The 21,327-nt window shown below is 46.7% G+C and overlaps 1 protein-coding gene across 1 annotated transcript in view; it reads right to left on the reverse strand.

The window, feature by feature from the left end:
- The window catches only part of LOC135828703 (slit homolog 1 protein-like), an 87,601-nt gene that overhangs the window by 22,852 nt on the left and 43,422 nt on the right, over positions 1-21,327 (reverse strand). The window contains exons 5-6 of the mRNA XM_065341126.1: positions 6,149-6,258; positions 1,110-1,220 (exon numbers count right to left, since the gene is read on the reverse strand). Of these exons, the coding sequence (XP_065197198.1) occupies positions 1,110-1,220; positions 6,149-6,258 (221 nt within the window). The remainder of the gene's footprint in view (positions 1-1,109; positions 1,221-6,148; positions 6,259-21,327) is intronic.

Below are 21,327 nucleotides of genomic sequence, written 5' to 3' on the forward strand. Positions count from 1 at the left end.
GAGGGTTCGTCAAGTGGTCAGGTCGTTTGATAGAGATGTGCGTGTGGTCTTTACGTCCGGTCGCTCAGTAAAGAATATGATGGTCTCGTCGTCATTCAGCAAGCCACAATGCCCCAGGACGGTACAGCGGCAGAGGGAGAAGAGGGGGCGGGGTCGGCCGGCGGAATGTCGTGCATGCGATGGTGGTCTGAAGCGTAATGTTTGTATGTCCCAAGATGTGGTGTACTCTATGAAATGTACCATCTGTCAAGAAGAATACGTCGGGGAAACAGAAAGGACAACACGCAAGAGGACTGAGGAGCACTACAGACAAGCCAAGAACGCGACATTGGAAAAGCCATGGCGAGACCATTATCGACAAAAGCAGCACACCTTCCCATCGTCACCGCAGTTCTCGCCAGCAAGCAACGGTCATAACTTGACCGCAGAATCATGGAGGCACTGTTCATGAGGAAGAGGAAGCCGGCAGTGAACAGTGACAATGGTTGGCGACTGTTGGGTAATGTGTAAATATATCTGTCATAATTTGTGCAAGAATTTTTGCACTGTGTGTGTGTGTGTGTGTGTGTGTGTGTGTGTGTGTGTGTGTGTGTGTGGGTGTAGGTATGTGTGTGAGTGTTGCTAGAAGTGTGTATTTTTCTGCTTTGTACTCACACTAGTAATCCTGCACTATCACTGCACTATATTTTCACTTCATACATATCACAAAGAATAATAATCTCGCTTCCTGTGGTATTGCAACATTTTACGCTATACCATCACACCTTTGGCCACTAGTACTTGTCACATACATATAAACCCCTGTTTTGTCTACAGTAGACCTATTCCTGATGATGGGCCTTGCCCGAAAATTTGATCTAATGTATATCAATTGCAGTGTAGCCTAGAGACCGTTAGAGAGAGTGTGTACAAAGTGTGTGTACAAAGTGTGTGTACAGGATGTATGGATTCATGTATAGAGTGGTGTTCTAACAGTAGATACATACTTTGGCATGTATAGAGTGGTGTTCTAACAGTAGGTACTTACTTTGGCATATTTAGAGTGGTGTTCTAACAGTAGATACTTACTTTGGCATGTATAGAGTGGTGTTCTAACAGTAGGTACTTACTGTGGCATGTATAGTTCCATAAAGCACCGATACATCTATAGCCAGTGTTGCAAGTAAACTCTCCTTTTGGGGCATTGTCACAGCTTTGGGAACAAACTGTTGAATTGAGACCTGCAAGAACGAAAACAAGCTAAATCGTTGGGTAATGAACTGCAAGTATTGGAAGTGGGCCCAACAGAGATATGGCTAGCATAGACGGCTGCTGCGGCAGCCGCTGCGGCCCATCATCAACATGCATCATCCTCCACACTTCTCAAATAACGCCATGAATAGGAGATGCAAGACATGCATCACAATAAACTACCCGCTTATGACACTGCTTAGTCATGATCTCCGCTTGCTCGCCAACAGCTACACTAAGCTCATCATCAATATTATACCCAACAGGTGACGATTCCGAATGCAGAGCATTTATCGGTCAGCTTTGAGTATTTATACAATGTATAAAAACCAGCATTTGCCAAATGGAAGGAAGAAATAGGGACGGGCTGGAATGAGATACTTATACGCATGCAACTGCAGAATAGGCGAAACAGAAATTATCAAAACAGTCCTAACAAAAAAGAACGGTCAACAATTTACTTCAACAAATAAAACTTGAAAAACTGCTGAGTACTGCACTGTAATACTAAAGAGTTTTTGGATTCTAAATTTCGGAATTATTTCTGGAATGTGGTGGCAGGAGTCGAACAAGTAGTCGAACTTCCGGAAGTGTTTTGGCGAAAGGCCATGGTTCTCCAAAATACATTCTCGGCTCTTTCCTGGTTGGGAGCGCATATTTGAACATGTGTGTGTTTTTGTTTTCTGCTGCTCTCGCTGATCATATCTGAAAATTTCCCAAGTGTGTAGTTTTGGTTTTTGCTGGTTTTCGTTGCTCCCGCTGATCTCCCCATGTTGACTACACCTTCTCACACTCCATATTCCTCTGCCATGGAGCCTACTGACAGTACAAGACAGTAGTTCGCCAACCTTGCCTTCAGCTGTTTGATCACTCAGTCCACTGTCAGTTCGTCCTCGTCTTCGAACCGCACCCAAATTCGGTCTGACCTGCACATGGATTTGATCCTGCTCAGGAAACTCCTATTTTGTGCTCAACCCCTTTCTTCGCGGCTCTGTGGGATTCTAGGAGACTGCAAAAGTTCTAGCCTCCGAGCAAATTATGCAAATTGTATTTGAAGTACTATTCTACTAATGAACCTCAGCCGAGAACTACGAAGTCGAAAGCTACACAACAAGTGTTGCCATATACACATCAATTACTAATACTCAATCTACTAATAAATCAATTACTAATAATTATTATAACCTAGCTAACTGCCAACTATGCAAAGCTGGCATCACAGACATTAAAACAACTCATTGTTTTAGCACGAGAATCAAATTGTCAGCTGCGCACTCGCAGCCACACGTTTCCCACCTTCCAACCCGGCAAATATTGAGATTTTGATAAAAACGATTCAAAGCTTTTCAATTATTTTGTAATACTTGAAGTATAAATAACTCGGACGGTGAGCCAATTAAATAATTGTGAAAAGAAGAAGGACAAAATGTTACGAGTTATGACTAACTGTCCACCAACGTAACCAGATTTTATACAGTCAGCGAGTGCAACAAAATGGCACAAAACTGACAAGGAGTACTGAGACCTTCGGCGACCTGACACCTAGCTCCAACACTTCTCCAAGGCGCAAACCAACAACCTTCCAACTTGGAAGGCTCAGGTTCGGAAAGGTCCAAGAGGGACTCAATGCCATTTTGTTGCACTCGCTGACTGTATAAGATCTGGTTACGTTGGTGGACAGTTAGTCATAACTTGTCACACTTTGTCTTTCTTCTTTTCACAATTATATTAATATAAGTTAAAGAATTTGAACTCAGATGGTGAGCCAATTTAGTTATGATGAAGAAAGGAAAAGGACAACATGTTACGAGTTATGACAAACTGTCCACCAACGTAACCAGATCTTATACAGTCAGCCAGTGCGACAAAATGGCACAAAACTAACAAGGAGTACTGAGACATTCTGCGACCTGACACCTAGCTCAAGCACTTCTCCGAGGTGCAAACCAACAAACTTCCAACTTGGAAGGCTCAGGTTCGGTCCAAGAGGGGAAGGAAAGCGCAAGGAAGAAGAGCACGAGTTACGCATCCTGGCAACAAAGAATGCCGAAAGTTACTGAATGATGACGAAACTAGTAGGACTATTGGACAGACCAGCCTTACTACAACTCGACGACGCAAAGCAACAGACCACCCAACTTGGGAGGCTCAAGTTTATTTAATAAACATAGAAGGGGAAGCTAAGCAAAGACGAATTGCGACAAACCGAAACGCCAACATCCTACTGAACTCCACTATCATGTATGATGGACTAGTTATGTACAATAACAAGTAGTTCCACACGGCGTACGTTTTGCAGAATAGGTCATGATGGCTCATCAGGTGTGCAAAGTTGAACTGAGATGGTGAGCCAATTTAGTTATGATGAATAAAGTCAGTGTTGAGCCATTTTGTCGCACTCGCTGTCTGTATAAGATCTGGTTACGTTGGTGGACAGTTGTCATAACTCGTAACATTTTTCCTTTCCCTTTCTTCATCAAGAATAATAAATGCCGGCTTTGAGTATCAAAGCCAAGTTAGCCCACGCGGGCACATGCGCAGTGATGGTCTCATGATGCATACCATTAATTATTATTCTGTGCCGAGTATGATCTGTAATTTGAATTTTTGCACTGCTGCTACTGTTGCCTTTACGTGCGCTGCAGTAGCTTAATGAATGCAGTTTGGTTTGTCTTTCCTTTGGACAAGAAGTGCTTTCCGTGTCAGGCTGGTAATTTCTCTCGCTTTCTGTTCAGTGGTCCGTCCGTGTTCGGATTATCTTGTTATAATGCCTCCACGGCGAGACCGGTCGGCTTTCTCTGCTGCGCAGACCGCCGAGTTCCAGGCTCTTATCACGTCGTCCCTTTCCGCGGTGCTGCCTTAACTAGCTGTTGCCCCAGTTGGCATTGCGGACCCTCTGCTACTCCGCCCGTTCTGGCAGAGCCAGAGCCAGCCGTCTCCTTGTTGGATTCATCGGCAGTAGGCGTTCAGGAGGAGCACGTTTCCGCCTTACCTGCTAGTTTCGCTCCCGCGGTTCGCCGGCCTCCAGTTTCTCAATCTGTCCCTGGCGGGTCGGGCGCAACAGCGTCGTTGTCTCCACCAGCACCAGCCGCGAGCTCCGTCACCTCGTCTGGTCTCACCGCGCCTGGGGCTTCGACTTTGACTCGTCCTCACCTGCCAAAGTCTGGTAAGCCCTCTCGTTCTGTCGATGTTTATAGCCATGTGGCATTGGCTCAGATCGCGAAAGTGTTGCGTGGGGACTTTATAGATTTGAGCTGTTTGTTGCCCCTGGTCATTGCGTCGACCCCCACTGCTGAGCCTCATCCTAAACGGATTCGCGTGTCCGAAGAGGACGGCGATTTAGTTATGACGGCGTCCTCATCGTCACGGCTCAGGATCGCCTCGCTCCAGTCCTGGCTGGAGGGTTGGGCGATTTATTGTTGTATCGTTGCCGATCACCAACCGTCAAAGTCCTCCGAGCTGCTGGGTTACCAGCTCATTATTCTCCAGTCGGCTAAGAAATTCCGGTGGGCTGCGGTGGCCGATTACGACACCCAGTTCCGCCAGAGAGCCTCTCGGTGTTCGGAGGTCCTCTGGAACAAGACCGACATGGACTTGTATGCTCGTTGTTTTACGGGCCAGTCCCTACCTATTTGCTCTGCTTGCCACAGGCCCGGTCTCCTCGCTGCCTCCTGCTTGTCTAGCCCACGTGGCCGGCAGCCACAGTCGGCTGCTAGGGCTTGTGATGCGTTCAACCGCGGACGGTGTAATTTTCGCTCCTGCCGATTTCGTCATGTGTGCTCCTCTTGTGGCGCGGGAGACCATCCACGCAGCCAATGTACTGCCTCCAGCAAGTCCACGTAGCGTGCCTGCGGCTTCTCCCTTGTCTGAGCATCGCCCGTGTACTCCTGTCCATGTCGCCTCCCTGGCGGATGAGCTCCAGTCCCATCCTGACAGGGATTTCGTGGCAACACTCCTCAATGGCCTGCGTCATGGCTTCCACATTGGTTGTACTGGTCCGCGCTCTTCCCTTGTTACTCTAACCTTGTTTCCTCCTATGACAATCCTGATATTGTGAGTGAGTACTTGGCCAAAGAATGTGCTCGTGGCCATTCCGCTGGTCCGTTCTTCCGGCCTCCCTGTGTTCCACTTCGTTCCGCTGGTATTGGTGTTGTCCCCAAGAAGTCAGGTGGCCACCGGCTTATTGTGCATTTGTCTGCTCCTGCGGGCCACAGCATTAATGACTGTATTCCAGCTGACCGCTTCCGCCTTATGCATATAACCGTGGACGACATCGTTCGGCATGTGATTCGTCAGGGAAAGGGTTCTCTAATGTTTAAAGTAGATATTCATCACGCGTTTCGCAATATTCCGGTCAATCCTAATGATTAGCCCCTGCTGGGCATGGTGTGGTAGGGTGTGGCAGGGTGTGGCAGGGTGTGGCAGGGTGTGGCATGGTGTGGCATGGTGTGGCATGGTGTGGCAGGGTGTGGCAGGGTGTGGCATGGTGTGGCATGGTGTGGCATGGTGTGGCATGGTGTGGCATGGTGTGGCAGGGTGTGGCATGTTGTGGCAGGGTGTGGCAGGGTGGTCGTTATTACGTTGATAAGGTCCTCCCATTTGGGATGTGCTCCTCACCGGCTTTGTTCAGTGTTCTCGATGATGCTGTGTGCTGGATCCTGCGGCACAATTATTCTATTCTTTCCATGGAACATTATCTTGATGACTCAGGGTCAGGGTCTATTTTGTCCATGGCAACAGGGGTTTTCCCTACAGTTCGTAGTCCGTGCATGTTGCAGCACACTTTAGGGGTATGCATGGGGGGATCAACACTTTTGCACCAACCTGTATATCCAAAACAAAAGCCAGCAATAAACAAAGTCAACCTTAAGAACTCTATTACTGCTTTGAATGTCCCATGTGACAACAGAACACTTACTCTTTATATATTCTACAGAGTCTGCTACAAATGTGGGTATATTTGGTCGTCCTTGAGGAAACGCTCTGCAAAGTTGATGATCCACAGTTAGGCTGTTGTTTTGGATATACCTGAACACGACATCAAAGTACATGGCAGTTTCAGCTAGTGACATCCTGCTAATTCATTATGAAAACTCCATGAACCCTACATGCAACCTGTATGCACCCTGCAATGGAGAAGTGGTTGACGTTGTGGAAAGACTCACATGCCTGGGGAAACAATTCTTCATCTCCGACAAAACAACTGCAGAGCTGTGACGTCTTTTGACCCAGGCAAGACAGAAAGTGGGCAGGCTTGAACCCATTTGGGAATGATAAATGAGTAAGACAAAAACATTCGTCGAGGAGATAACAATTTAGCTATCGCATCAAGAAGGACGAGCTGGAGTGGCGTCGGATTATTTTTCACTGCCCAGTAATGGAGCCCACGCTATAACAGTCAGACGAGAACAAGGTAGCACTAGACTGAAAAGGAGTTCTGATACATTCCACATTCCATGGCAAAGCAGTGAGCTTGAGCACTGCTGGATAGCACTAAACAACGGCCTTCCAACTTGGGAGATTCATGGATATTATTGATAATTCTAGAGGTGGCGCTTACCTTCCCCTCTTTGGAATTATGACTAATATGTATGAACCTAGGTATATCAGTGTGTGTTTTAGTTGTTATTATGATACGGCATTCCACTGATGAAAATCACAAGAAAACGTTATGGAACTTAACTTAACTTTCTTCATTTTTTCCCGGTGTTATGAGCGTGCAATTGTAATAGGTAGCCGAGTGGTAGGCGCGGTGAAATCAACAATAATTACTTTTATTCTACTTTCAGGTACACACCTGAGATATAATCGTTCGTGAAAGATGAAGCGGCAAAATAAATAACTTTCTCTCCGGTGCTCACCTAGAGGCTGAATCCTTATTCTTCGAGTTAGCTTTCATTGCTATCCAATCTAATCTAATCTTCTCTTCATCAAAACAGAAATGCGCAGCCGCTTTTATGCAGCAGACGACGTACGCTTACATACGGAGATACACTAAATATACATCAGGCAAAGCTCCGTATTAGTTCCGTACTGCTTCCGTATTGGTCGGGCAGGGATACTACACCCTCCCTTCCTACAGATAATCACGCCCTCGTGATTTTCCAAAAAATTAGTGAAGAGTTACGAACACAGCGTCAACCGGAAGATGGCAAATTATATCGGAAATGATAACGTTTAGAGTAGACAGAAGAAATGAACTGATAACAAATCATAAAGTAGAAGCACACCAGGTTCACACGACCTCACGGGGTCAAAAGGGGAAAGAACTGTCCTCCAAATAGGACCTGAAGCCACAGCACTCTTGCTGCACAACGCTGGCACAACCCGCCAGGAACATCGCAGTTCAAAAACCGAACTGAATACACTATAACTATAAGGGGCGTTGTCACACACATTGTCCCACGTTAGCTGGGTAAGCCGTGGCTCACCATGATCAGACGCCTACCAAACTAAACTGGATTCACACACTCGCATAAAGGAAGACTGAAGAGAACAGGGAGACTGAAGGAAGACAGGAAAGAAAATGCCATACCTGGAATCAGCGTTAGTAACCACGGCGGCGGCTGGAGCTACGGCGGAGAGCAAGCCAGGTGTTATCTTCATCTTGGTTGAGCCGGTCACTCAGAGCGGCTAGCTCGGCGTCAGACAAATGACCTCCCTCCTCGTCTTGAATCGTGGTCTTCACATTGTCGATAGCATCGCTTTGCGCGACGTAAAGAGTGATGGTCTAGCCAGGAAGAGTGTTGACGAAAATCTGCATTCCACCACGGAGACAAAGTACCAAGTGAATAGTGGACTCCTGCTGAACGTTGTAGTCACTCAGGGTTCGGCCGTCTGCCAACGGCGTGCCGGCGAAAATCAAACGCTGCTGGTCTTGGGGAATACCCTCCTTGTCTTGGTCAGCAGCCTGCATGTCGTCCTCCTCATCAGCTTCGCCATCACCACCGGTAGTATACGTGTAGGTAGCGGGTCGCTTGGAATCGCCATTGGAGTCTCCAGTGGACGCCATGCGGAGGGAAGGGTGATCCACTCTAGCACCCTGACTGAGCTGCAGGCTAATAAGCAGTACCAGGCCGAGGAAGGCAAGAAACATGATTCTCATCTTGATTCGTCGCACGGAGCTGTAGCGGGTTGAGCCATCGGAGTCTGGGGTCGAATCACGTTGTTTTATTTAAAACTACACCGCTGCCACCAATGTAATAGGTAGCCGAGTGGTAGGCGCGGTGAAATCAACAAGAATTACTTTTATTCTACTTTCAGGTACACACCTGAGATATAATCGTTCGTGAAAGATGAAGCGGCAAAATAAATAACTTTCTCTCCGGTGCTCACCTAGAGGCTGAATCCTTATTCTTCGAGTTAGCTTTCATTGCTATCCAATCTAATCTAATCTAATCTAATATTTTATCAAAACAGAAATGCGCAGCCGCTTTTATGCAGCAGACGACGTACGCTTACATACGGAGATACACTAAATATACATCAGGCAAAGCTCCGTATTAGTTCCGTACTGCTTCCGTATTGGTCGGGCAGGGATACTACACAATTGATCTTTTTTATTGCAATTTTATGATTATTTTCTCCTCATCGATTGTTTAAAGCGGAAAGAGATTGTTCTTAATCGGGCGTATGAGCATGTCCAGGTAAATTGGAAAACGGGTTGAGATATACTCCCCGTGTTATACTTTAACCCAAATGATATGGAATTGAGATTCCCGCGGGTCACGTGATTGTCGCCTTGGGGTTGACCAATGACAGATTAAACAGCGCAGGGTGGAAAGCGCGGTCCGGCCTGCTCAAAGGTGATGGAACTGGTTCCACTAACCGTCGTCAAGTGACGACGAGCAGTGACGACGGGCAGGAACAGATTCCACTGCACGTCGTCAGTGACGACGGTCAGGAACGGATTCCACTGCCCATCGTCACTTGTTGACGGGCAGTATTCACTGAACTGACTCTCTACTTCATGGTCTTTCATTGTTAACTTACCGCGTGGTTGTTACCGTGTGGTTCATAAAATACAAGGCACTAGATTGCGCGGAAACATTGACTAAGTGGAAAAGGAACAAGATCAAAAAAAGATCTGATTACTAAATAACTAAAGCAGAATTGCGACTGTTTACAACCACAACTGTCATCATGGCGCTCCAACATTTGATCTGGAACTGGGAGAAAAGAAGCCCCTTTGTTGAACAATATTTACGATGTGAATGAGCTCCTCCAAAAAATTGAGGAAGGGACTGAGACTTTTACTGCGGAGTCGCTCGCGAAGGAGATCTTGGACAGGCCGGATGAGCCTCAACCAAAGCGCGCAATACTCAGCAACCTGCAGGACCCGCGCAATTTGCCGAGGTTACCGATCAAGACCTGCGAAAAATCCGTAAGAACAGTCAGAATGCCTGACGCCCTGTTGACAACGTCAATGGCAGCAAGAGAAGAAAAACAATCACAATGAACTACTACGATGACTACAGAAAACAATCAGAAAACACAATGCGCATGGGCACTTGGTGTGCATGTCATGTATCTCTTTATTTGGATTGGGTGCACACGGGAAACACGTTCCAGTCAGTCATACTCGGTCAGTATTGCTGTTCATCCAGCCTTTGCTGCTATCGCGGCGGGGGCTGGATTCCGCAGTACTGCCCTCGTACTTGTGCAGGAACCTGTACTTCTCACACGGAAGCGTGATGCGCTCATCAGCAATTTTACAATCGTTTGGATGTCCAGTTATTCAACCTGGCACGACGAACCCATACCAATCAGCAGACCGCTGTTGTTGATGTTGAGTATGCGGACGATGCAAACTTTGAAGATGGTTCGTGGGAGCATGCTGTGTTGGCTTTGACGGCTTTCCAGGATGTTTCTGCCGAATTTGGCCTCCCTGTGAGTATACCCAAGACCAAATTTATGGTGGCTGGTGTTGGTGTTACTGCAGTTGATATTGCTGGCATTCTGCTTCATGGATAGGTTGTGGAAAATGTTCTTCCTTTGTTTATCTGGGTTCTGTCATCACTCCGGATGCGCCTTCTGCGGGAGATGGGTCGAGGCGTTTGTCACTCGCCTCGCGTGCCTTTGGATCGCTCCAGGATGTGTTTGCTAATCGTGATCTTTCACTCCATGTGAAGCGCCAATTGTATAACGCCTGTGTGATGACAGTGTTCCTGTAAGCTTCGGAGTGCTTGTGCCCTTTGCACTGTGGCCTACGGCGCCTCGATAGCTTCTACCACCAATGCATACGTAGCATCCTTTGTGTTTCGCAGACACAGCAGTGGGAGGAACGCATCACCAACGAGCAGGTCCGATAGATGTGGGGTGATCCATCGCTATTGTTCTCCCGGCTTCGGAAGCGGAGGCTTGAATAGATTGGCCATGTGGCTCACATGCCAGATGTTCGTGTGCCCAAGCAGCTGTTGTTTGGCTTCCCGCCGTCGCCTTGGCCTGAGTGTGGCCCCCGTCGTCACTGGAGGGATGTGATTTCGGCTTATCTTCGGCACATTGGCATTGAACATCTGGCTTGGTATGGGATTGGGCTGTCTTATCTGCCACCGTTCGTTTCGCCGGCCAGGTGACAAAGCAAGGCACAAGTGTCGCGCAGAGGGGAGTCTCCCCATTCAGGATCAGCGTGGTGCTGTGCAGTGTGGTACATGCAGGAGGTGGTTTCACTCTCTTGGTGGCTTGCGTGTGCATCATTGTTCGCCCCTGGAACGAACGGAAGCGTCCGCACCGGCATCATCTATCCCGCTCAACGTCCCAGCTTCTCTCTTGTGAGTAGTGTGACATGCAATCGACAATTCAAGTCAGAGCCTGGTTTCAGACGTCACAAGTGCAACCGTGGCCATCGACCAACCAAGTCTGACAGAGCGCCAAATGGTGTTTGCTGTTTTCGCTGCAACCGTCAGTTCCTTCGACAGAGTGACCTGAGTCGTCATCTCCATTTCTTCTCCTGACAATGACTCTGGCTGCTTTTGGAGTGGTGTGGCCCTTGTGGTAACCAAGCTACAGTAGTAGTAGTGTGTGTGTGTGTGTGTGTGTGTGGGTGGGTGTCGTCGCTTGCGCATGTGGGTGTTGGTGCGCGCGCATGTGTGTACGTGACATCATCTTGTATCGGTATTGTGGATTAATGTGTACTGCGATGGACTGCGACAGCACACATTATGTGCCAAGATGTGCTCCTGGTGATTGACAACTGTGTTCTGTTGAGTGGAAAATGAGCAAATGACAGATAGCTTTTGGTACTGTGCGAGTGTGTTAGGCAATCAATAGCCAATTCCAACCTCTTGCATTGGCTGTCAGGTTGAATAGGGTCATCGTGTGCATTTACAACAGTGGTGACTTACTTCCTATTGCACTACAGTAATGGCACATTAGCTTCAGTGTTCATGTCATTCTATACTGGAGTATTCTACGTATTGAACTTTTCAGTAATCCAGTGGCTATTATGGGGGTGGCTTTATTGGTTTTTTGTTTGTATTATGCAGCATCCCGGGTGTTGTGAACCCTCTGGTTCTCTAAAGTGTCAGGAACGAACGACCCTACACGGCACGAGGACAACTATTTATTCTTAACAGTATATTTCACTTCCATCGACTAACAACAATGAACAATGAATGGAACAACTGAATAACTAACACTAAAACCACCAGGTAGTTATAGCGTGACAATGACAGCGTAGATGAGAAAAGCATACACATACAACATACAACTACAGCGCACACAGCAAACCGCGCATAACGCCTGTAGCGTATGTCACGTCGTAATCATCAGCGGTACGGCGGAGTCGGGATACAGCTGCATTGAAACGAACACAATGTCACAAGCGAGAAGGCCTTTCACTCTCGAGAACTTGTCGTTTCACAACATTCTTCCCACCAAAGGGCTTCTCACCGCCGTAAAACAACTCACGAGTCAGAAACGACCGGGGCTCTGACTACACACCCAGAACGAGTCATCCGCTGCTGTGGGGGTGGCCAAGGTGGAATACTACCAGTGCTCACCATTTCGGCCAACTGAGCAATGGTCTGCAGACTTGTGCACTTCAGATCAAGCTCTAACGTTGGCTTCACGAGAGCACATACCGGAATGACTGCGGAGCTACCCAGGATCGCGATGGCAAACTTATCCATCCGCGGTTGGGTTGATTCCGCACTGAACTGCTTCACCTCAACATTCTCAACTCCAACGTGCTCTGCATCGATTGCGGACACCAATGCTGCAGTCACAAATGACGCCTTGGCACCCGAGTCCAGCAACACGCGAAGCTTGCCGCTGTGGGATGTCACACACGGCACTGGACCACTGTCTCGTGGGGCGGGCGCTGGACCAGATAACATACATCCGATCTCCGTGTTCCACACATACTCGCCGCTCACTTTTTCCGTGCTAACTTCTTCCGTGCTAACCAGTATCACCCTTCTCAATTCCTTAGCTTCTGCTGCTTGCGCCTCTACGTCTTGCGCCTCTAACTCTTGCGCCTCTAACTCTTGCGCCTCTAACTGTTGCGCCTCTAACTCTTGCGCCTCTACGTCTTGCGCCTCTACGTCTTGCGCCTCTACGTCTTGCGTCTCTACATCTTGCGCCTCTACGTCTTGCGCTTCTACGTCTTGCGCGTCTACGTCTTGCGCTTCTACGTTGTTCGGCCGAGACTCCAGCTGCTTTTGAGCGTCTCCGACCGATGTTGCCACGCTCTGTACCGACGCAGTGCGCCTTGGATCTGATCCTCCCACTGGCTTCAAGCACTCTTCTGACCGCTGCTTGTCTGTAAGCAAAGTCTTACACGCCTTGTCCGGCGTCCTTCCGGGCGAGGCAAGCAAATCTCGCTTTGCTTCCTCATAATATGTACTGACGGCGATGCGCTCGGCCATCTTCTTGAGCTTTTCGTTAAACTCTGCGCGGAGCGCACCCTCTTGCCGTCTAGCACTGCGCTCTTCAAACACCTCGCTCTGTCGCAGCCTCTTCTCCACGTATTCTCTCAACCTATCGCCTTCAAATCCATACCGAATTCCGTTAGCGATAAAGCTGGCTTCAATGATACATAGTTCCTGTGCCATGCTCGCTTCGTATCCTGGCGTGGTTGCCAAATGTTGTGAACCCTCTGGTTCTCTAAAGTGTCAGGAACGAACGACCCCACACGGCACGAGGACAATAATTAATTCTTAACAGTATATTTCACTTCCATCGACTAACAACAATGAACAATGAATGGAACAACTGAATAACTAACACTAAAACCACCAGGTAGTTATAGCATGAAAATGACAGCGTATATGAGAAAAGCATACACATACAACATACAACTACAGCGCACACAGCAAACCGCACATAGCGCCTGTAGCGTATGCCACGTCGTAAACATCAGCAATACGGCGGAGTCGGGATACAGCTGCATTGAAGCGAACACAATGTCACAAGCGAGAAGGCCTTTCACTCTCGAGAACTTGTCGTTTCACAACACCGGGTCTTAAAAGACCATGGGGAGTACTGCTGTTGTATGTGAAGAAAATACCGTATTATCTCTAATATAAGTACAGTCTCCAATAATAGCACGTCTCCAATAGTAGAACACCTTGGGGCGGCATTCAAAAAATAAAGTGCTCAGTCTCCTTTATAAGCACACTATGTAAATTCATTATCTGTACCGGCGAAAAACCCTGAAATGTGTGTGTCTGACATGAGTTTGGCATGGCAACATGCCTCTGAAATGAGGTTGAAATAATAATGGAACAGTCTCCAATAAAGGAACGTCTCCATTAATAGCACGGGGCGTAGGTACATTGAAAAAATAAAGGACCGTGCTTATATTGGAGATAATACGGTATGATAAGGGAAACTGAGAAAAAAGAAAGAAGAAAGAGAGAAATACTGTGAACAGCAAATCTACAATGATGCATGTACAATCTATTATACAACTAATCTGCTAGAAAGAGACGTAACACAAGCAGGTATTATTATTTCCCCTTTATTCACTTCTTTCGAAGGCGATAAGCCAGACCCACCGGGAAATATTTCCATGGGTGGGACAGCAAAAAGAAAGTGAAAAAACGAAAACAAAAATAAATAAATAAATAAAACCCAAAAACCAAAGGGACAAGAACTAGTTGAAGGAAGAGGAAGAAAGGAAAGAAACTCAATCCGAACTCCAACGTCAAAACAATAATAAAGAATTTGCAGCGACAGGCAAAATACATCAACCAATGAAGGGAGTAGTAACAAAGGAAATATCAGTCTTTATCAGTCGTTATTCAAGTCTCTTAGCTATTGAACATGCAAACGCAGCAGAGGTGCATCTACATGTTAAGGATAGTTCTCAGTATTTTAATCGAACGTTGTATAGCCTCCTGTTGCACAATAGCCAGGTCTCCTCCCTGCACAGTCCGAAGGCATTGAGGAGTCTCCCCCACCAAGCCTCCCAGGGCACCGACAACCACAGGGACTACGTCAACCTGGTTGAGGGACCAAATCCTCGAAATCTCCCGCTTCAAATCATAATATTTCGAGCGCTTTTCAGCCATTTTCTTATTGATGTTGTTCTCACCAGGAACGCTGATGTCTATAATGTAGGCGATGCGCTCCTTGTCATCGACAAGGAGCAGATCGGGCCTGTTTGCTGATAGTTTCAGGTCAGTTGGGACCGAATACTCCCAATAGAGGCGATACTGATTACTCTTGACCAATGCCTTGAGCTGGTGGTCGAATCGTGAAGCACCAGTAGGTAGATCTCGTGCTTTACACATTTCGAAGTGCACATACTTTACTATCCGGTTATGTCGTTCAATGTAACTGGTCCGAGCAAGAACTGGGCAGGCACTGACAATGTGGTCAATTGTTTCTAAGCTGCCCTTGCAAAGCCTGCAATTGGCATCAGTTCGAGGAATTGACTTCATTATGACGTATTGGTAATTTTTCGTTTTGAGGGATTGGTCTTGTGCTGCCATAATCATGCCTTCAGTTGAAGGTTTCAGTGTCCTTGATTTCAACCACATGAAGGTAAGCTCCTTATCCAGGCGATTCTCCTCCAATCGGCTCCAATATCTCCCATGCAGCGGCATAGTGGAAAGTGTTTTGGATTTTCGCTCAGCGCACGCTTGTTTAATGGTATGCTTATTGGGTAAAGCTGGTCCAGCTGCTGGCAGATCCAAACTCGACAGGAACTTAGCGGCCTTTGCAGTTATTGAGTGGCTTTTTGTTGTAGGTTTTTGTTGATGATACTGATAAAGCAGGCTTATTCTGTCTATTGGGCTGGTACTCATGTAGCGGGCCAGGCCACACATGCTCCGGCCGTGCATATCCTCACAAGAGACCAAGCCCCGGCCTCCATCTCCCCTCTTCATGTAGAGCCTGTTGACTGAGGCTTTGGGGTGGTGAAATCCAGACGCAGTCAAGGCTGATCTTGTCACTCGATCTGTGGTCTTGATTTCAGCCTCGGTCCAATTTACGATTCCATAACTATATGTCATAACCGGCATATTATTATTATTATTATTATTGTGGAAGAGAAAAAGACATATGGATACGAGTTCAGAGTAACTCTCCATCACTGTAACATGATACTATATACAGTCAGAAAGTGCAATAACTAGGCACAAAACTGACAGAGTACTGAAACATTCGACGTCCTGACACCTAGCTTTAACACATCTCCGTAGCGCTAACCGACAGCCTTCCAACTTGGAAGGTTCAAGGTTATGGAAAAGACCAAAGAGGGGAAGGCAAGCGCAACGAAAACGAGCAAAAGCCACAGTCCCAACGGAACAAAGAATGTCGATTGTTACTGGACGATGACGAGACCAGTACGATATTTGACAAAGCTTTCGGCTTGTACAATTCGTTTTCGCAAAGCTTCCCTTTCTTTACTTATCTTTGATATTTATGACCCACCCAAGTTGGGTGGTGTGCTGCTTTGCTGCTTCGAATTGTAGTTAGACCGCTTTGTCAAATATCGTACTGGTCTCGTCATCGTCCAGTAACAATCGACATTCTTTGTTCCGTTGGGACTGTGGCTTTTGCTCGTTTTCGTTGCGCTTGCCTTCCCCTCTTTGGTCTTTTCCATAACCTTGAACCTTCCAAGTTGGAAGGCTGTCGGTTAGCGCTACGGAGATGTGTTAAAGCTAGGTGTCAGGACGTCGAATGTTTCAGTACTCTGTCAGTTTTGTGCCTAGTTATTGCACTTTCTGACTGTATATAGTATCATGTTACAGTGATGGAGAGTTACTCTGAACTCGTATCCATATGTCTTTTTCTCTTCCACATTTATTTATGGCTCAACATCCGAGTTTCAAATTGCACACCTGATGAGCCGTCACGAACCATACGGCGAAACGTACGTCGTGTGAAACAACTTGTTTTGTAGTCAACTAGTCCATCACAATGTCATGCATGAGGAGTACTGTAGGAGTTTGGCTTTCGGCTTGTACAATTCGTTTTCGCAAAGCTTCCCTTTCTTTACTTATCTTTGATATTTATGACCCACCCAAGTTGGGTGGTGTGCTGCTTTGCTGCTTCGAATTGTAGTTAGACCGCTTTGTCAAATATCGTACTGGTCTCGTCATCGTCCAGTAACAATCGACATTCTTTGTTCCGTTGGGACTGTGGCTTTTGCTCGTTTTCATTGCGCTTGCCTTCCCCTCTTTGGTCTTTTCCATAACCTTGAACCTTCCAAGTTGGAAGGCTGTCGGTTAGCGCTACGGAGATGTGTTAAAGCTAGGTGTCAGGACGTCGAATGTTTCAGTACTCTGTCAGTTTTGTGCCTAGTTATTGCACTTTCTGACTGTATATAGTATCATGTTACAGTGATGGAGAGTTACTCTGAACTCGTATCCATATGTCTTTTTCTCTTCCACATTTATTTATGGCTCAACATCCGAGTTTCAAATTGCACACCTGATGAGCCGTCACGAACCATACGGCGAAACGTACGTCGTGTGAAACAACTTGTTTTGTAGTCAACTAGTCCATCACAATGTCATGCATGAGGAGTACTGTAGGAGTTTGGCTTTCGGCTTGTACAATTCGTTTTCGCAAAGCTTCCCTTTCTTTACTTATCTTTGATATTTATGACCCACCCAAGTTGGGTGGTGTGCTGCTTTGCTGCTTCGAATTGTAGTTAGACCGCTTTGTCAAATATCGTACTGGTCTCGTCATCGTCCAGTAACAATCGACATTCTTTGTTCCGTTGGGACTGTGGCTTTTGCTCGTTTTCGTTGCGCTTGCCTTCCCCTCTTTGGTCTTTTCCATAACCTTGAACCTTCCAAGTTGGAAGGCTGTCGGTTAGCGCTACGGTGATGTGTTAAAGCTAGGTGTCAGGACGTCGAATGTTTCAGTACTCTGTCAGTTTTGTGCCTAGTTATTGCACTTTCTGACTGTATATAGTATCATGTTACAGTGATGGAGAGTTACTCTGAACTCGTATCCATATGTCTTTTTCTCTTCCACATTTATTTATGGCTCAACATCCGAGTTTCAAATTATTATTATTATTATTATTATTTGTAAGAAAGGTTTGCTCCCCACACCGGAGCTCGCGCTATTCCGCCGACTTTACTTGACACTTGACTGACTCACGACTGCCATCCAGAGCACACGAGAAGTCCATCGAACCTTCGACTCGGCAAACCTACAAGAAAGCACCACTCCCTGCTCAATACACAGTGTTTCGGGGAATTCACCCCTCATCAGTTGAGCTTGAGTAGGCTGAGGAAGATTGTGCCTGAAGAGCACCACTTATATAGTGCTCTCCAGGCACAAACATCACCAGGGATACAAACTTACAGAGACGCTCCGCTTCCAGCGCGATAAACACCTCGTGAACACCAGATATCAGCGTGAGTCAGTGTCGCTCCATGACGGTGAGACAGACGTCGAGGACCCTCGGTCATTCGCAACGCTGTCACCTCCAAACCAACTAGTCGCAAGCCCGCAAGCCTTTCTTACAAATCATCGCCGAAGTCGCAACCACTACTTCGTATTATTATTATTATTCAAAGAATCTACGTGGAGATAATAATTTTAATATAGCTATGAATAGGATGAAGGCCGCAGACATCACGCAACTACGTTACTTGTTCGACATGTATTTACTGTGTATTCTATAACAAAAATATTATTGAAAACCCATAATCGATTTTCTTGTTCCTATCATCAGTGGGAAAAATACGGAACTAAGGATACAACCAAAGACACTGAAGTTAAGTACTGTAAATAGAACTCCATCTTTTGAGCCATTTGGTTTACCAATTTGAGTGCCTGAATAGAGTCCCATCTTTTGAGCCACTTGGTTTACCAATTTGAGTGCCGGAATTGTGGTAGCCGGTACGTTGGTAGGACCCTTCAACACCTGACCGCACGTATCAAACAGCATGTACCACTGCATATTCTGCCGGATGCAGCTAAATCCAAGCGGCCGAAGCGTGGCCGACCGCGCAAGAATCCACCCCCTGTGCCAGTGGTACAGACTGAGCCAACACAAAATGCGATACCGTGTGAGAGGGCTAGGCTGCCCAAGTTACCAACTCCAGCAGCACCACCGTTGCCCTTGCCACCACCAGAACCGCCACCGGCTCTTCTTGTGGCGGGGGCTGCAGTGGACCCACCTACACCCGCGCTGGCATCACCAACTCTCACACGAATTGCCACGGCTCCCACATTAATCCAGAGACCTCGGAGGGCAACAGCAAACTACTCCACAGATATTTATGCCAGAAACGGCCAAGGACCGCGCGTTGTGGACAATACCAACAGAAAGAAGGTCGAGCAGGATCATGAGTCAGTGAGTGAAGCGGAGCTGGAGGAACATCTCCGCTCACGGGACGAGCAGCTAGCAAATGGGAGACAAGTGGTCTGTACAGAAACGGAGGATGAGACAGGTGATCAGAGGATAGAAGAGCAAGAGGAGCAATTGGATGACGAAACGGTTGGTGAGGAGACAGAGAACGAGGCAGATGATGGTGGTGATGATGATCGTGAGGATGACGAGCGGAACGAGGAAGAGGATGATGAGATGGACGAGGAGGAGTCGGGTGGGAAGGAGCGAGATGAGGCGGATGAATGTGTTGATCGTAAGAAGTCAGCTGTGTATCTACACTTGTTATCTCGTCCTGTCGGTCTTAGTGTGTATGATGACTCTCATTTTTCTGTACTGTGTCGTGCGCGTTATGTCCAACAGTTGAAAGTCCCTGAGGCAGTCTGTATACGTATTCATAAGCCTGTTTTGTGTAAGCAGAAGGAGCACGTTGTTGCACTGAAGTTGTATTCGTAGGTTGACACTTCGTTTAGCGCCTTCTCACCTTTGGTTACGTAATCTTGTTACCTTTTTGCGTTTCCTCTATTGGTTTTATTGCACTTGTATTTTGTTGTTATTTCTACCACATTTCTATTTACAGTACTTAACTTCAGTTTCTTTGGTTGTATCCTTAGTTCCGTATTTTTCCCACTGATGATAGGAACAAGAAAATCGATTATGGGTTTTCAATAATATTTTTGTTATAAAATACACAGTAAATACATGTCGAACAAGTAACGCAGTTGCGTGATGTCTGCGGCCTTCATCCTATTCATATTAAAATTATTATTATTATTATTATCTCTTTCCCTCAAACCAGTTATTATTATTATTATTATTATTATTATTAGTGGGGGCTGCGTCCCACCCGCCTGTGTGGATTCACAGGAAGTGTGAGTTACGAAGTCTGAAGAAAATGTTGAACGGCCTCTGCTGGAATGACGACTACACCATAGCTCAGTGGTTAGAGCATCGCTGGCTACAAGCGAAGGTCCCTGGTTCGAGTCCTGGTGGTGACAGTCAATTTTTTCTTCAGACTTTTCCCGTTTGTCTCTTTCCCTCAAACCAGTTAACATTATTATTATTATTATTATTTTCACTAGTTTGAGAGAAAGAGACAAACGGGAAAAGTCTGAAGAAAAAATTGACTGTCACCACCAGGACTCTATTTATTATAATTATTATTATTTGAAAGTAGGACGGAGGCAGAACATATTACAAAAAATGTATTATCTACGCATGCATCTACGCAAGAGTCACCACCAGCCAATTAGGACATGTGTCAAAGTATTGAACGTTTTCGTTCCCTTCTTGTCAAAATACTACAGGGAATGATGGAAATAAGCTAAAAGACTACAACTATAAGGAAAAGAAGTTCAGAAATATATCACTCCAATTATGTGTAGAAGTGACACGAAAAAATAGATGTGAAGAATGAAGAAAACAGCATGCAAATCCAATAAGTGACAAAAACGTAGTGACAAGAAAAAGAGAGAAATATCAAGAGACAAAGGGATCTATTTCGCACCTTCACGACGAACAGTGCCAAACAACTGCAAAGACAACACATTCTCCTTCTGAACACAAAGCTCAGGGTCTAACTTCCGTATGTACAAAGCTTCCAACACGGCAAGATGTAACAAAGACCTACCACGCGACAAAACAGAGAATACATCATCGGAATACCACTCACGACAACTAGCACTGCCTGATAGGTGACACTTGATTGCCGAGGTACCGTTTCCCTGACCCGACGACTTGGCCGTTGTCACCTCTGATCCTGCTGCTTGCGAATCTCTCCCATTACGCCCTGCGTCCCTGCAATTCCGATTGCCTCGGTCGAGATCACTGTGCTGCTCTACGTCCAGTCTGTCCTGCTTCCGTGGTCTAGCTCGTTTCTTCACATTAACCGTTGTTGTCACTTCCAGTATTAGCTCTTTTGATTCGTCATCAATTCGTCTCCTCAATTGGCTTCTGGTGACTGGATTGTCCAGATGTCAGTTTCGGTGGTTTCCGTATCGGTCTCTTCTTCTTGTTGACTGCTGTTTGGGTTGGCTCTAGCCCTGCGCCCGACGAAAAGGAGGAGGGGTCGGCAAGCGTATCCACAGCGGACTTGGACAAGTCCACCTCAGACACAGACTGCACTGGACACTTCGGTGGACGACCACGCCGAGGCCGAGAACCACGTGCAGTTACAGGGACAAGATGCAACGGTACATGTTGACGAATCAGGGAGAGGGCGTAATGGGCGTAGTGGGAGGGCAGGGCAGGACAGGGCGTAATGGGAGAGATTCGCAAGCAGCAGGATCGGAGGTGAC

This window comes from Sycon ciliatum, chromosome 12, assembly GCF_964019385.1.
Source record: "Sycon ciliatum chromosome 12, ocSycCili1.1, whole genome shotgun sequence".
NCBI lineage: Eukaryota > Metazoa > Porifera > Calcarea > Leucosolenida > Sycettidae > Sycon > Sycon ciliatum.